The following is an 18,251-nucleotide window of genomic DNA, read 5'->3' on the forward strand; positions in this document are numbered from 1 at the left end:
ACACTTGTAGGATCTATAGTATCCATACAGCCCAGGGCTCATGGTGGTCTTAATCCAATCCTATCTGTCCCTGACTTCAAATATTCAGTTTTATCCTAGTCAGACTACAGCTGCAAAAGCAGTGAGGTTCATGTATACAAGAAAAGCAAACCAGGCAGCATACATCACCCCTCAGAGCAAGTCTCAATATGGGATTTGGTTTTAGGTGGTTCTCATTGTACACATCTTGTGTAGTCAGTACAAACATCAGTATTTTACAAAATAAAAAAAAAAAAAAAACAGTAATGCAAGTATCACAATAAGAGACTTTATTGGCTTTCATAATGAGGAACATTGGAATTTTTTTTTGTTTTTATAGGGCAGAAAAGTCCCCTAAGAAAAGGTCCTTCGGTAAATACACATGCATCTTTTTATCCCAGTGTTTTGGTTGTTCTAAGTGAAACTACCGAAAGACCATAAACAAAGTCTGGTCAATGGTCCTCAGAAACCACATATATTGGAGTCTCCCAATCGGTTAAGCATCAAATTCTATTCCATCGTTAATAAAAATCAGCATCCGTTCTTGGAGACGTCTGAATTGCCTTGATTTGATGCATTGCTAAAAGAAAAAGAAAGTATAAATACTCAATCACTTGTGAAATCACAAAGTGGATCTACCACATTACAAAGCAAATTTGTTTTCTGAGAACCCAGTTTGAAACCTACAAAAGAGCCACGTTAGGGGTGACAGCTTAAGGTTTTAGCCTAGAATTTCTGTTTGATGGTCAATTCACAATAGACAAACCTGCAGCTCGAGTGCTGGGGAGGGACTAAAGGATATCCCAAATCTACTGGTATACAGTAGGTATTAAGGGGTTGGCCACCTTCAATAAATTAATATTTTTTGTGTAATAAGTTATACAGTTTTCCAATATACTTCCTGTATGAATTCCTCTCCATTTGCTAGATCTCAGCTTGCCATCCCGCAATAGGAATCTTCTAGGTTTCCCCTCCAGTGGGCAGAAGTGTCCATGGTCATGTGATAGACAAGTGCACAACTTGTTATATCAGAGCCATGTGATACCAACTGCTCATGCACCACTGTGTCCATCACATGACCATGGACAAATTTCTATCCACTGAAGGTAAACACAGACGCTTCCTATAACAAGACAACAAGCAGACATCTAGAAAATGGAGGGATTGATAAAGAAAGTATATTGGAAAATTGCGGAAAGAAAAAAGTTAAATTTACTGAAAGTGGACAACCTCTAAGTAGCCAGCACAAGGAGAGCCTGACAACAGTTTATTATTAAACCCAATACAAGGCAACCAACAGAAGTCTTCAGTTTTCCCCGTGTTTTTATTATAAAAATCCAACGCTAATATATTTAAAGTAAATTGACCCCTTTCCAGTAGGCTTACCAAGATTTTCTCTTTTATGCCTCCCCCATTTTCCCCTGCCTCAGTAATGCCTTCTCTTCATTAAATCACAGCAACTCCCTTACCAACTGCTTAAATCCCGAGATCTCCAAGATGCTAGAAGCTGGGAAACATCAGTTGCAGACTTTCCTGCTGGAGACTTGAGGTCATCAGATAGGTCTCTATTGAAGTTTCCACAGGCTCCACAAATCAGCTCAGACAAGGTTTCAGAGACACGGAGAATGAGGTCACCACCGACTGTCAACTCAATCCTCAAACTTGCTCCAATCTGGATAGAAATTAAACTGGCTCCAGCTTTGGCCGACAGCATACCAGAATCAACCGGAAAACTGTCCAAGCGTCCATTTACCTACAGAAGATGATTATGACAAGTTAAATGTATTATGTAATATAGAAGTGGTGGCACTTCCTTTATACACACACATAGTACTTACCCAGACTTCTTGGTCTTTGGAAATGGTCACAATGGAACAACCCTGGTAGATGTGAAGTCTAGCCACAGATGCCATTGTCCTGCCACAACTCTGGATATCAGCAACAATTCTAAACCATCCGGCAGCCTTGTTGTCACATAGAGATGCCACCTCTACAGGGCCATTTCCAACAGGTCCTCCAACAAGTCCATCAAAGGAGACAAACTTGAGAGCATTCATAGAGCATTCACCTTCCACCATGTAGCAATCATTGACTCCATTACGTAGACCACATCGTTCCTTATCGCCACATTTTATGTCGGTACAGTCAACAAGTCCAGCCTGGCATTTACATTGTCTGGTACAATTTGCTGAGATAACAGACTCGCCTTCCTAAACAACAAAAGACAGTTACATTTATTTAGCAAATAGCAACATTAAAATTCCATCCATTAGTAGTGCATGGAAATTTTTTTAGAATAAGTCTTTGGATGCAAATAATTTTTAATTTTCCAGTGTATGGATTGCAGGACCAAGGTGTCAGAACTTTAAGGATTATATAATGATCCTACATTGCTCCAGTGTTCATAGCAGTGGCATCTCTAGTGTTACTACCCTCTTATACTAGATTTTGATCAAGTTATCATGAAACAGAACAGTTCAGGACAATGGATTTTTAATTGCAGCTACTTTAAAATATAGCTGTTAAGCCCCAGTCTTGGGCATGGCACAGGGTACATTATGGCAATACTCACACTCAGGTATCTTCCATTGATAACGCATCCGCACTTGTCCGCAGTGACACATTTATCTCCATCCATAACATATCCTGCATTACATTCACAGCCTTCAAAACATTGATCTGTACATTTCACTGGTGCCGAAAGTCCTGAGCAAGTTTGTTCACAAGTTCTGGTGCAGAGTTCATAGTGGCTGTTTGCTGGGCAGGACAGAGCTAGAAGGAAGAGCAATTTAAGCCATTAAGCAAATAAGTGTCCCAAGTGATAGACCTCACAACAGGACCCAAGTTAATACTCACCACAGAATGTCGGGGTTCTCCAGGAACCAATCATAACCCCAACAGCATGACAAGCAGCTACATAGGCTTGGAGGCTCTTGCACAGGATTTCATCTTTTCCATCAACAGCACAAGCGTCATAGATGCAATGGTTGAAATAATCATCTGGGCTGATCTTTGAATGACAAGCCTTGAATGGCCCTGATGGGTTTGTGATCATACCGCATGAGGATGTGGCCTTATAGAGCTGAAGCTTGGCATCTGCACATACTGGGCATTCTCCCTCCTTACATCCATCACTGCACTTGGCTCCTGCAATGTTAACCTTCCAGGACAACCCGAAATCATTTACATTCTTGACAACCTGTTTGTTGGGAAGCTGGAATTCATCATTTCTGTCACCATTATAATTGCCACAAAGGCCACCCAGTTTGCCCCGGTAAGTACTTGGAACAACAAGGATCACATGGAACACAGCATCATAAAGAATCTTCAGACCAAGATTTGTCTGCAAGACGACATTTAGCCCTTCTTGGGTCACAACAATATTGTCATTGTCCAACACAAGTGGAAGATTGTTCAACTCTCCATCAACCTAAGACCAGGAAGGAAACAGTTATTCTCAAGGAGATCACAAGAAGTAGTTTGTTGGAAGTAAAATTTTTCCAAAACAATACAAACCTTGACTTTTGATCTCATGCCCCTCTCTATGGCTATAGTGTAACCATATACAGACACCACCACACGCTTTGTCACAGAGACTCTTCCATTTCCATAGCCTTCATTCTCAGCAGTGACAGAGAACCTTACAAGGCCGAAATAGTCAGCTACAACCTTTGAAAGAATGTACGTACAAGTACCCTGAAAATCAAATCTTAGACCATCAAAAGAGATGTAGTGTGGATCTCCAGAAACCACACATCTGTCGTACTCTTTTGGTTGACATCCCCAAGCTCCATTGGCCAATTTACATTCTTCCTCTGGTCCACAGGCCTCTGATTTACACCTTACAATGCCATCAGCATCACACTGGCATCTCTCATTGCACTGACCCTTGGGATAGAAGATCTCATTCTGCTGATAATATTTATCTTGGTATACACAGCCACAGCTGCCAATAGGAACACATTTATGGCCACTCAAGACGTATCCATTGTCACAGTAGCAAGCTTCTTTACATGGGGAGTCACAACCAGTTGGTGAGGACAACCCATGGCAAGTGACAGGACAACCGGTTCCACACAATTCATAGTGAGTATTGGGTGGGCAGGATAGACCTAGAAGGGATTACGACAAATCAGTATCACCTATAAGAGCAATTGTCAGACAAGTGGCAAAATGTAAAAAAAATGAGAACTTACTACAGAAAGATTCTGATCTCCATTCCTGTAATTTGATGCCCGCCGCCTGACAAGCAGCCACATACAGACTTATGGAATTACAGAAGGATGATGGGTGACCTTTATATTGGCAAGCATCAAAAATGCAATCATTAAAGAATGGGGTTGGGTCTACAACTGGATAACATTGACTGAATGGCCCACTGCGATTAGTGATCAGCCCACAGTATAGCTCAGTCTTGTACTCCTGCTTTTGGGCTTCAGAACACAGAGGAAAACAGTTTTTGTTACATTCTGAAGAACATCCAGGAACATCACCAACTTTCCAACGGTTTCCAAACTGAACAGAATTCAGTGCTGGTCTTCCATCCATCATGGTGAAGTCATCTTCAGGATTATTGTTGAAGTTTCCACACAAACCACCAACAGCATTTTCATAGGTGCTGGGAATTCTCACCGACACATAATTATTCCAGTCAAATGTGACCGTGACCTCAAAATCAGTTTTGATGATCCCCTGGCTGCCACTGATGAAGGCTACAACCTTGTTAGTTTGGTAGTAGAAAGGAAGATAAGTAACCACTCCATTGACCTGTAAAGTACACCCAATGCAAAACAGGTTACCATATTCAATTTTACATGTGCAATTAACTAGCCACATTACATTATGGATTTATCAAATCATTAGCAAGAGAATAGGGCTGTAATTTGCATCAAAATCTAAATTACCGCTATGAAAAGGTTTCAGTTTTTACACCAGAAAAAAAAAAAAAAAAAAATTATATATTATATATATATATATATATATATATGAATCTAGATCATTCAACATCAGTCAATGAAATCTGACACAGAAAACTGTTCAACTAATTTTGCACAGTCCAATTTTGAGACAGATTAGACTGCTCAAACATGATCCATTTTCCCTCGTCTGCATAAGAACCCCCCGCCCCCATTTCACTTTGGAACCCCACACACACACAACATTGGTCATACATACCAAGATACGGCGGGAAAAGTCCAGGCTTAAAGTCAAAATCATATCATAAACCTCCAGGTTAACCACTTTAGTGTAGGATATGGCTGCATTGCCACCACGGTTGTAATTCTGGACTGTTACCCTGAAACGAGGTATTGATGGGTTGGTGGAGGTCACACCAACAAGTTGGTATATGCAGGTACCCATGAAGTCAAATCTCTTGCCATCAAACGTTGTGTAGTGTGGATCCCCACTGCCTGTACAGGTGGAGAAGCTTGTAGGTTGACAACGTCTTACTCCATTAATAACAAAGCATCTTTCACTGGATCTACAGCTGCTCTCCTTGCAGGTTACAAAGCCAACGCTTGTATCACATTTGCAAAGTCTTTGGCACTTGTCATCATCCCAGAATTCTTGGTTAGCTTGGTAGTAGGCACCCTTGTATGAACATCCACACTCTCCTATGGGAACACACTTGCCACCACTAAGGACAAATCCATCATTACACTGGCAGGTCTCTACACAGGCCTGGGTACATCGTGATGGAGCAGTACGATCAGTGCAAGTAGCTGGACAAGCGTTTCCACAGGACTCATAGTGACTGTTTGCTGGACATGGCAGAACTAAAATAAAAAAATAAAGTGTTAACATAGATGTCACTGAAGAGTTAGACATGTGCCAAAGGCTCATTCCCTCTATACTTCCAGAAATACCACCATGGCTATTACTGAACTTGGATTGACCCAAAGCATGTCATTCATGGCTATTACTTGATGCATTTAGTGTGCAGCCATCCAAACAAAATTTCTAATGTAATTTTCTTCTCCAAGAAAGAACCCAAGAAACAAATTCATATACGAAAGTTTACGAAACGATTGACAGCTAGTATCTACACCAAACTGCACTTGCACCACCATCCTAACAATTTGGTAAAGCACATAGTAACTGATCTACAAGGTTGATATTACATACATTGCTTCTCACTTACCACATCCTGAGGGGGATCGCCAATCATATATTTTAATTCCTTGTTTCCTGCAGGTGTTGGCGTAGGCACCAATGGCTTGGCACAGGATCTGGTTAGCACCATCATTGATGCAGACATCGTACAAACAGCTATCGAAGAAATTGGCTGGATCAAGTTTTGGATGACACTCCCTGAAGGGGCCATTTAAAACTTTCTTAATGAGACCACATTTCTTCTCATCTTCATACAGGCTCTTCTTCTCTTCATCACAAGTTGGACAGTTCAGTTCAGGACAGACATCAAAGCAGAAACGATCTCGATCATAAATTTTCCAGCTCTTGGCCCAGTCTATGATTGAGGTGACCATTTCATCGTTTGAGGTAATTAGCTCATCCTTGATATTTTGGTTAAAGTTACCACAAAGACCTTTAGTAAGGCCATAGTAGCTGCTGGAGAGGGTGATCATAATGTTTGAGTTATACTCATAGGTCACTTTTAGGCCAAAATCTGTCTGTACCACGGCATCAAGTCCACTGATCTTGGCAGAGATCTTTCCATTTAGTAAAGTCACTGGAAGATTGGTAATGACATCGTTGACCTGTAACACAAGTTGGGAAGCACTTACAATGCAATATATAACTAATTATACTTTGTTAAATATGCAATTACCAGCTGTATTACACTCTTCAGCCATGTTCATAATTTTGTAGCTTTACATGCCAAAACCAATAAATCCTCTTACAGGAAAGGATTTCCTATATGGATGTACAGATGTATAAAAAAAAGTTTGAACTTGGATTACCCCCCAAAATTTGTTTCCCCCAAGGTAACCATTGTGGATATGATCCTAAATATAACTTGGGATTGGAATGGAGAGCGCCACTTATGGTGTTCAGGAATAAGATGCCCTCCAATATCAGGCTTCTAAAATCCCCTAAACTTACCCGAACTTTACCAAATTCCCCCTTCATAATGGTGATCTTGTATTTATAGAAGTACATTGTCACAGATCTAACGTAGGACACAGCTTGGCTTCCTCGGTTATCATTCTTCTCCTCAATTTGAAATGGTTCAAGTCCCGGGTCACCTCCTCCATAATGAGCTAGGACATATGTGCAGGTTCCCTGGAAGTCGTAGTCATAGCCATCAAACGTGTGATAATGGGGGTCGCCCCATGCCCAGCAAGTGCCTGTGAAATCTGCAACGCAGACTGGATTTTCAGCAATTATCTTACAAGTTTCCTTGACCTTACAGCTGTTGGATTTGCATGGATCTGTGATAAGGACAAGGCATTGTTAAAAAATTGGTATCCATAGCGCTTCAATTTTCAGGATTCATGGTTTCAAAAACTTCAGATCGTTAAAGCTAAGTTTAGAGTAAAGTGGTCGAGGAAACCAAGTTCTTCATATTTTACACAGCTTATAAAATATTACCTTTTTTAATACAGACCACAGCACCAGCATTAATCTTGCAAATTTCGTTGGCTGCACATGTGAAATTTTCACAGACTAAGCCATTTGGGCCACATGTGCAAACTTGTTTACAGTCAGGGGTCAGATATTTGTCATCAGGCTGTGAAAAGAAAAGCAAATATTTTACCCTCCTAGCTCCACATACAACCAAATGTTTAGAAATATCTCTTCATGCTGCTACAGCTATGGCATAGCTCCCAACTGTCCCGGATTCAGCAGGGTAGTTATGGTTTTTTGTGAGCAGTCCCTGGCAGTTGGAAGAATGTCCCGGCTGGTCCCTGCTCTGCAGCTCAGTCGGGGCAGGGACCAGGAGGCAGGATCAGCTCCTGCTGCAGCCACCCATCTCATCCATGCTCTATAGCAGAAATCTGCTGAGGTAGCTCCTCCCCTGGCTAACCCTGACCCCTCCATCTTACAGATCCAGGACAGAGATAACAGACTGGGGGAGGGATGAAGACAGACAATTAACTTTTTTTGTTTATTACCGAAGAACAGGTGTACAGGAGGCCACTATACAAGGAGAGATGGGAGACAAGGCCAATAAAGTAGAGGGCAGATTAAATTAAAGAGAATCATTATATGTTGCATGAATGGGTCCTCAGAGGGGTAGGGGGGGGGGGTTGGTTTGCCACAGGTCAATATTATACCATGTTTAGGGGTGGGACTTGGATTCTGAAAAAGAGGGAGGTGCCTTGTCCCTCTAGTCCAAAAGTTGGGAGGTATGGCTATGGGGGCCCAAAAAAGGTTCTTTAGCCACAGTAGAATGCATAGGATACATGAAGGCACTAGATAAGTTGACCAAGAGTGTTCAAAAGGTTTTAGAAAAAAAAAAAAAAAAAAATCCTATGCCCACTGCATTTAGCCCATTCCATTTTACCCACCTTGCAGTAGATTGTATCATTTACAGAGCCACAACGATCGAAGGACACACAGTTCTTTCCATCAAAGAAATAGCCGTTGTCACACTCACAGCCCTCAGAGCAAGTTCCTGGACACTTAACCGGATTAGAAACACTGGCACACGATAATTCACAGACCTTAGCGCACACTTTGTATGTGCTGTTGGCCGGACACAACAAGGCTGGGAAAGGTTAAAAAAAAAATATATATATATATATATATATAAAAGCATACATAAAAATCTAAAATTCACAGGTGATCAAAATTTAATAAAATGTAACTACTGAAAAATTAACATCTCAGAAAATTTGGGCTATAAAAGGATTTATTCAATGACCATTTTCGATCCCACTTAGCGATCAATATCAAAATGTTGGGAGTCAGACCCCACCGCTTAAAGCACTTGTAATCTAGTTCACAGGCCAATGAAGTCAAGACTATTCTCATTTAACTCAATAGGCTTAAATTGCATTACCATGTACAGCCACTACACAGAAATCACATAATTTAGAAGACCTCTGCCCATTTGATTTCAATACAAAAGGACAAACTTAATTACCAAATGCCTTGGCATAAATATCAATTTGCTTTACAAGGAACAGCATCTCAGGAATACGAACTGCTGCTCCATTCACCTTTTTTTTTTTAAAGAAAATTAATAGTTTTCTTCAACCAAATTAAAACACTTACGACAGAAGGAATCCGTCCTCCATGGTTGGATAATAACCCCAGCCGCTTGGCAGGTGGCCACGTAGCTATGAATGCTCTGGCACAGAATATCTCCATCACCCACTGTAGCACACAGATCATAGATGCAGTTGTTGAAGTAGGGATCAGGGTTAATAGTAGAAAAGCAAGCACTGAGTGGACCATCAGGTTTCTTCATGAATCCACAATAGTTCTCAGTCTTGAAGATTTCCTGCTTCTTTGGATCACATAATGGACAAGGATTCCAAATTCCACCACAACCATCATCACAAGTTATACCGGGAATCTGCACCTTCCAGGAGGCTCCAAATTTGGTGGCATCTGTAGTCACCGTCTTGTCAGGTAACTGGAAATCATCTTTCCTGTCCCCATTATAATTACCACACAGGCCACCCAACAGGTTCTTGTAGTTACCAGGAACAGTGACTATGACATGGTAGACAAGATCATAATTGACCTGAACACCAAAGTCAGTGTCGATAAGGACTCGAATCCCATGTTGATACACACGGATTTTGCCATCTCCCAGGTTTACTGGCAGGTTACGGTACACTCCATCTACCTGTGGGGATAATGAGACACCTGAGCAAATTTGGATGGATTGTCACATTTCAACAGATGAATTTGGAAATTTGTTTTAATGGTTTTATGGCTGCATTTATACCATTTACAGAATCTGAACATGCATGATTTCCTTTAAGCAATCAAAATAAAGAATAAGAAACCAGAGAAACCACGCACCCTCCCATTGGAAAGAACTCCTTCCTTCCATTTGCTGTCATCTCACATAAGGAAGTGTGAAGTGGAGGGGGGGGGGGGGTTGGCTCCTGCACAGTCGAACAGCCTGTAGGGCCGTTAACACCCTACCAGAGCCATTTTGGCACATTAACATAATTTTAGAAGTTGATTTTAGAGGGAAGGAGCCCATGGATAACAAATAAGCAAATTACCAGTCACGGTTCTTGGATCCACATTATGATTAAGTGTGCATGGTAGGTTTTTTTTTTAGCCCAGTGCCTGGATTTGTAGTTTCTACCCTTATCTCCAATATCACATCTCTTTTTCAGCATGAGCAGCACATGGTTGTGGGATACTTAAAGGCTGTGCATCTGCTAAAGATCGCCTTCTGCTTTAACATATTTAGAATTTAGGCTAAAAATAGCTAAGGGGGTCACCTGCTCATATTACAGGTGAGTGGAAACTGAAGTTCTTAAAATTAACTCAGGCACCTAAGGGCTGCCACACATGGGGCCATGAAATCTGAATGTGAAGATGGCCATGTCACAGACTGACCACAACGCAGGAGACAGAACTTTGTGCATTTTATTGCTGTAAACATGGACTGATCAGTGGCAGCCCTGAGGTTAATTATACATGGCAAGCAATGGCTTCAAGAATTACCCCAGATTAAAAATAAATAAAAAATATATATATTTTTTATTTTTTTTTTTCCATTATTTCTCCACCCAGGAAGGGCAGATCGGAAACCTTTTTATTGTAAGAGATTTGGGATCCACAATATTAAGTCTAAAATAAGATGTTAAACCTGGGCCAAGGTGAACTGTATCTTAGAGCTGGAGTCCTGCTCATCTCTTTACAGGGAAGCATGTTTTGGGCCATATGTACAGTGAAACTAAGCGCCCTTTTCCACCAACAGCACAGCAGTGACAGGAGTGCATCGTGAACACACACATGGCGTTAGTACAGCTAACATCCGCCACCCATTTACAGTCATCTAGAAGGAGCCTTAAATATAAAAAATTACTTACTAATATTTTACCACGAACTTCATACTCAAGAATAAGTTTGTAGCCGTAGACCTCAAAGGAGACCAACTTTGTGACAGTTACCATTCCATTACCCCATTTCTCGTTATTGACATTGATCACAAAGGGGACCACATTTTCCATTTTTGATATAGTCTTTGTGAGGGTGTAGGTGCAGTTGCCCTGGAAGTCATAGGCTACACCATCAAAGGACATATAGTGAGGATCACCGGAAGTAAAACATTGAGCAGATCCAACTGGGTAACATTTCTGGACGCCATCCATGACTTTGCATTCTTCATTGGGTCCACAGATGAAAGCTTTGCATTCGACAGACCCAATGGTTGTGCACACGCACTGCTGGTTGCATAGACCACTGGGGAAAAATACCTCACCAGGCTTGTAATATTTATCATTGTATTTACAACCACATTGGGAGATGGGAACACAGTCTCCACCACTCAGGATAAAGCCATCATCACATTCACATCCCTCTGAGCATCCAGGTTTGCATCCCAATGGCGGAGAAAGGGAGAGGCAAGTGGGGGCACAGCCAGAGGCACATACTTCATAGTGGCTGTTCTTTGGACAAGCTGGACCTATATTTGGAGGAAGTCAAGCAAACATTAAACCAAACTTAACACATACCATGTGTGGTATATTGACCACTCTTTGTACAAGCTGAACTCACCACAGAATTTTGAAGTCCTCCAGGAGGATACATTGAACCCAGCCTCTTGACATAAGGTGGCATAGCTGGCTATCATCTTGCATAGTACCTCCTGTCTGCCTTCATAGAAGCAAGCATCATATACACAACTTTTGAAGTACACTTCTGGGTTTATCTTGGCATGGCACTCACGGAAAGGTCCATTCTTATCTTTAATGATTCCACAGCCTTCGTTATTGTTGTTATGGAGGCGTTCCAGTTCTGCCAAGTTTGAGCAGAGACCCCCGTCCGCTTCGTAACAGCCTGGTACATTTTTGACTTTCCAGCTGTTTGCAAAGATAGTTGGTTCCGTGGTCAACTGGTTGTTCTTCATGAGGAAATCATTTTTCTTGTCATTATCAAAGTTACCACAGAGACCACAGACTGCTCCAGCGTAACTACTTGGAAGGGTGACAGCAACATGATTGTCCCAGTTGTAGGAGACACGAAGACCAAAACTAGTCTGGATGACACCATGAAAACCTTGTTTATAGATTGAGAGTTTCCCATTATCAATGACAAAAGGAAGGTTTGTTAGGACTCCATTAAGCTGGAAAAAAAAAAAAAAATTATATGTTTGATTTTACAGTAAGAAATCTCTCCAAAATTTCCAAATTATTACATGAAAACTCACCAGAAACCTGCCCTTGTAGTTTCTGTCGATCATTATATCAAAATTGCAGATTTTGACGTTGACTGCCAAGACATAGGATACAACTTTGCTTCCTCGGTTCTCGTTTTGTACATTGACCTGGAAGTCCACCAAATCATCTGACTTCTTACAAAGTCCTGCAAACTGGTAGATACATGTGCCCTGGAAGTCATATCTTGCACCATCAAAGGTGACATAATGGGGATCTCCAGATGTTGAGCAGGTTCCATATGATACAGGGTAACAGTTCTGGATTCCATTAGTAACTGAGCATTTCTCTGAAGACTTACACTTGGTGGCTTTACATTCAACTTTCTTGGTGGAAGGGTTGCAGATGCACTGCTTCTCACACTTCCTGTCATCCCAGAACTTCTCATTGGGAGCATATAGCTTACCCTGGTAATTACAGCCACAACTGGCCTTGGGGATACATTTTCCCTCATCAAGGACATATCCAGCCTTACATTGACAGGACTCCACACACGATTCTGAACATATGGAAGGTTTTGCATCATCATTGCAGGTGGCTGGACACGCTTGTGCACAGAGCTTGTACTCGCTGTTCTCAGGACATGGCAATGCTAGGGGAGACAAGAAGAATAAGTGATGTACTATATCCCAAGTGTATCCTATATATTGCATATATCATTTTGGCATCTAAAATGTTAGTCATTAAAAGGACCATTTATAGACCATGTAGAAAAGAGAATGGCACTTTTGGAATACCAACAAAACAAAGCTTCAAGTCAAGAGTACTTTGACATGAGTTCATCAACTGGTGTGACACTTGTGTATGCATTGTAAGGGAAACTTAAAGAGGACCTGTCACCTCAATTTTCGGCACCAGGAGCGGCTTACTAAAGTAAGCAGCTCCTAGTGCTTGAACAAACGCCGGAAACACAGGAAACCTCCGGTAACGCTATCAAACACTGCGGCGGAGTACAATGCAATCTTCGGACAGCTCGAAAGCTGTCCGATGTATTCATGAGGGGGCGGTCCGAGGCGCTGCCTCTTCCCTGGACCACCCCGCTCGCTCCATAGGCCGGTAGTGACTGCTGGGCGCTAGGCGGCAGTCACCGCCCCTAGCCACGCCCCAACCCCTAATGAATACGTCGGACAGCTTTGCGAGCTGTCCGACAATTACACTGTACCCCGCCACAGTGTTAGATAGCGTTAGTGATAGCATTACCGGAAACCTCTAACACTGGGGCGTTTGATCGAGCACTAAGAGTTGCTTACTTTAGTAAGCAGCTCCTAGTGCCGATAAATTGGGTGACAGGTCCTCTTTAAATCCTGTGCCTAAGATTATCCACAAGACACTAAATTGGCAACTTACAACATCCAGAAAGTTGGCGCCAGTCCCCAATCGAAGACTTGTTCCTTTGACAGGCATCAGCATAGGTTTTTAAGCTCTGGCACAGGATTTGTTTGGAGCCATTATTCATGCACAGATCATATACACAGTTGTCCAGGTATGGCTTGGGATCTATGACAGAGTGACACTGACTGAATGGACCATCTAGGACCTTGGAGATCAAACCACAGCTTTTCTCACTTGCATATATTTGTTGAATTTCAAGAGGACATGTCTTGCATTCCCCATTGCAGTTGTGCCAACAAACCCTGTCTCCGTCATCAACTTTCCAACTTCTGCCAAACTCAACCAAGTTAGGAGCTAGTGTTCCAGTTGGCGTCATCAGGTCATCTGAAGGATTTCCATTATAGTTTCCACACAACCCGCAAACTTTTTGAAAGAAGCTACTGGAGATGAATACTTTTAAGACAAAGTTCCAATCATAGTAAACTTTTAGGGCAAAGTCTGTTTCAATGACCACAGAATCACCAGATTGATACAAGTACACCCGGCCTTCATTAAGGTTCATAGGGAGACGGAGACGTTGGTTGTTCAACTGAAGGGATGCAAAAAAGGAAAATCCACACATTTTAGAAAATGTTTGTTCTATGTCCATTACAATGAACGTACCTATATATGTGAATGTACGTATATTCACGCATAATACTTACCCTCGCAAATCCATACTCATTTCTCACAATGGATATTGAGTAGTTGTAAACTTGTACGGTAACATAACTGACATAAGACACCTGAGTATTTCCCAGATTTTCATTCTTGGTTTCAATGTTGAAAGCCGGAAGGCTGCCATCACTGCCACAGGTCTTGGCAATAGTGTATGTGCAAGTGCCTTGGAAATCATAGTAATAACCATCAAAGGTGCGATAGTGGGGATCACCAGTCACATGGCAGTAGGCTTCAGAGTCTGGCACACATCGTGGCTTTCCATTGGACATCTGACACTTCTCTTTAGCGTTACATTTTACAGTGCTACACGATTGATCAGAGTAGGCTGAAAAACAAATGAAATGAGTAATCTAGAAATGGATATTCAAGATTCCATCCCAATTTCACTTGACACTTACCATCAATACAAATAGATGGAGATCCATAACTGTAAAGTTTTCCAAAGCCATAGGACAACAACAAGAAGGGTGAAGATGGGTTCTCCAGAATATTTGTACTCAATCCTCTCACTAATTTTAGAGTTGCCCAGGAATAATCTGTTCCTGGAATTTCATTCCACATCAAACCTTCAATTGGATTGTTATTCGTTGTGACTTTTGAGACATCTGCTTTCTTCACTACTAGGTTGCCATAGTTTTCAAATTCCTCTTGAGTGAATAAATTATAAGAAGAACAGTAGCTGCTCACTGGAGGAATTGTTATAAGAGTGGGGTCATACTGTATCGTGTCTTGCCATCCAGTACAGTAGTAGAGAACCTGGATTCCAGCGCTTGCAGAGAGATAAATTGGGGTTCTGACAGGGACTTCCAACTGAAATACTTGACCCACATTCAAGTTCTGGCTTGACCTTGTGGTATAGATTTGATATTCTATTCTTGTATTCACAGCAGCCACCACAAATGCAATATCAGATTTTAACTGCACAGATATTGGAGGGATGATGAAGCTGGTGCCCCAGCTAGAGACAGGCAAGAGCTGCTCGTAGACATGGTTGCATTTGTTGCTCTCCCGTGTACACGTGTGACCACTCATTACCACCACAGGCTTTTGAGATGCTATGTGAGTTCCAGATAAGTTGTCTTTGCTGAGAAGCTGGATATCACTGTATGGATCTAGGAAGACTGTGAGCTTACTACCAGCTCCATAGTTCTTGTCTTTGTAGGTAACTGCTCCGGTCAGGAAGATATCAACATTAGTAGGTTCTTCATAACTTACCAGAGAGACTTCTTTCAAGTCATCACCAGTGCCACCTACAGGGGTTACCACGTAGTAGTCTCTGCCAAGGTCTTCAATGGGATATACAATACTAGTATCAGCACTTTGCACTTTGTAACCAAATGACATAACAGAGATGGGTTTATCAGCTTTGATAACAATCACATAGGATAATTTATTAGCGCCACCTAAATCTGCTTTGGCAGGAATTAGTAAAGAATAACTTGTCTTGTCAATTCTAATTGGTTTGATGCTCAACTTGTTTATTGTTATGTTTACAGTGGTGGAAGGATTATATCCAGTGAAGAAGAGCTTGAAGTCGGCTTTGCCATAAGATAAGTCATAGTTCTGCATAAAGACCGTCACAAATTCTTTGCCCAGTGGTCCTGCTAGACAGGTTCCTAAAGAGAAAAAGTAAAAGTAAAACATGACATGTAAGATTATACAGGTACAGAGTTTTTCCAAAGCACACAATTTGTTTCTAAAAGCCATCTGAATAGATCACTTTCAGTAGGAAAGACCATCCATCGAGGTTATTTGGGTGCATCGAGACTCTTCTTAAGGCAATTGGAGTAGAGAAAGGAAGTATTCCTAAAATAAAGTCCACATATGCCATGAAGGTATTCCACATTTTATAGAAACCCCCCCCCCCCACACACACACACATTTAAGGTTGCTTTAATAGCAAGTACCAAAATTTAGCCCCTTACATAATAGATTGCGTGATGAATCCAACTTGCATCACAGTTGCAGTGTTTACAGGCTGGAACATCAGGCCAAAACACCAACAACCAGAACTGAGCTGACATGCCACATTCAGTTCTGCTTGGTTAGCCCCGTAGCCGGATGTTCCAGCCAGCACATGTGCAAATGTGATGCGAGTTGGATGCCTCACACACGCAATCAGACTTTGTGATGGCTGTCTACAGCCCCATAATACACTAAGACTGTGGTATAGTGGTCATACTTGTGCAAGACTCAAGCGTTGCCGACGGAAGCCATTTATACCTTCAGGGTGACTTCAGCCTTGATCACATGCCAAGGTTACATTGCGTTTCCACTGCATCTGCTAAAACACAGTGTAACTTTAGCGTGTAATCAAGGCTGAAGCCAGTGGAATGCGTCAAAAATGCAACGCACAACGACGCAACACATTGTGTGTTGAGCCCCCTGCCGACAATGCAAAAGTTGCCCTAGATGAAGGGACTGATGTTAATAGCTTTTTGGGATCAGTTCATGTGGAGATGGAAAGCAATCCTTCATGTTGAAGTAGTAGTAGTTTTTCAGACACACAGGTGCAAGGAATAGACAGCAAGATATTGAATTGTGTACTCACCACATAGAGAGGCCAGGAGGGCCCACAGCCACAAGACCACCACTGTACCCATGGCTACAAAGAGAACATAACAAGACACTTATGAATACCTTTACTATACGAGCATTAGGACCAGGTCCCACCACCTTGCATAATTTTCTTTCTCCCATCAGCTAGTCCACCTGTACATGATATGTGCATTTATATGGGACATACGGTCCCACTGTTCATAGTTTTCATCCCATGTCTCCTGTGCTGATGATTGGAAGCCACTGCCTGGAGTACTTGAGCAGGAATAGGCGTCTTGGGGACACAGCTAATGCATGGGCCATGCAATCCAAGTCTAGGTGCACGAGGGGATGACTGATAGCTGTTGAAACAATTGCTCACATGCATCCAAAATTTCTTGTGTGCAGGTATCCTGAGGGTGCATACAACCACACGCATGTTCACATGTGGGGTTTACATTGTATACATGCGAGTCACTGGGTGCTTGTTGTTGCATGTGCTTCACTGACAGATGTGATCAAGCCAAGCCCCGGGCGTTGGCCTTGAGTTTGTAAACGCAATACAAATGGTACATGTGAACGCAACCCTGAGGCCTCCTTTAGACAAAGACATTTATCTCAAGACTGCGTTTTTTTTAAAGGACTGCTTAAAAACAGCCTTAAAACGGGTTCAAAACACCACGTGTGACACCCTAACAGCAATGTAATTAGTCAAATCTCCGCCACATCGGTTGTATGGCATTATAAAACAGGTAAACACCTCCAGTGAACGCAGAGCGTTACATTTTGGGATGAGCCACACTAGCTTTGCATGTCAGTAAGGGTGATGCCACACGTGGCGTTCTGAAAATTTTTTGGCCTGTTTTTAAGTAGTCTGTTAAAAAGCATGCGTTTTGTGACGGAATACTTAAAAACTGGCCAAAAAATGCGTTCAACGAGTGGCATCACCCTAAAAGATGTGGGAAACTTCATTTTTCTCACTCCTTTGCACTTTTTCCTGCCAAACATACAGCAGCGCTGCTCACCCCTCCCCACAGCAAAGCTCAATGTCCGACCGTACATAACGGGAAAGACAAGGCATGCTCGCTTTTCCCCGTGCACGGTATAGGACCTATGTGGCACCGTACTGCCTATAGCTAAGGGGAAACTACCAGCCAGATATAAGTCTCCACACGGCAAGTGTGAAAGGGTCCATACACAGAGAGGGGGCAGAGCCCAATTAGTGTTTGCTCCCATAACAGACTACAGATGACATCACCATGAGACGTGCAGGAGTACACAGAGCCCTCTGAATAACCTACCTGTAGGGTGCCCTGGATACACCTC

At 42.1% G+C, this 18,251-nt stretch overlaps 1 protein-coding gene across 1 annotated transcript; it reads right to left on the bottom strand.

The window, feature by feature from the left end:
* Positions 1-293: 293 nt before the first annotated feature.
* Positions 294-16,992, bottom strand: LOC140134645 (IgGFc-binding protein-like). Its single transcript, XM_072155109.1, has 20 exons — positions 16,939-16,992; positions 14,786-16,003; positions 14,372-14,712; positions 13,683-14,256; positions 12,329-12,927; positions 11,677-12,244; positions 10,989-11,584; positions 9,202-9,781; positions 8,493-8,692; positions 7,573-7,711; positions 7,084-7,412; positions 6,161-6,737; positions 5,194-5,795; positions 4,215-4,785; positions 3,535-4,130; positions 2,875-3,448; positions 2,591-2,790; positions 1,857-2,228; positions 1,488-1,771; positions 294-598 (listed from the first exon to the last, which is right to left on the bottom strand). Exons 1-20 carry the CDS (start codon positions 16,988-16,990, stop codon positions 550-552), a joined length of 9,021 nt encoding a protein of 3,006 aa, XP_072011210.1. The 5' UTR covers positions 16,991-16,992; the 3' UTR covers positions 294-549.
* Positions 16,993-18,251: the final 1,259 nt, after the last annotated feature.

The sequence above is a fragment of the Engystomops pustulosus genome, chromosome 6, assembly GCF_040894005.1.
Source record: "Engystomops pustulosus chromosome 6, aEngPut4.maternal, whole genome shotgun sequence".
NCBI lineage: Eukaryota > Metazoa > Chordata > Amphibia > Anura > Leptodactylidae > Engystomops > Engystomops pustulosus.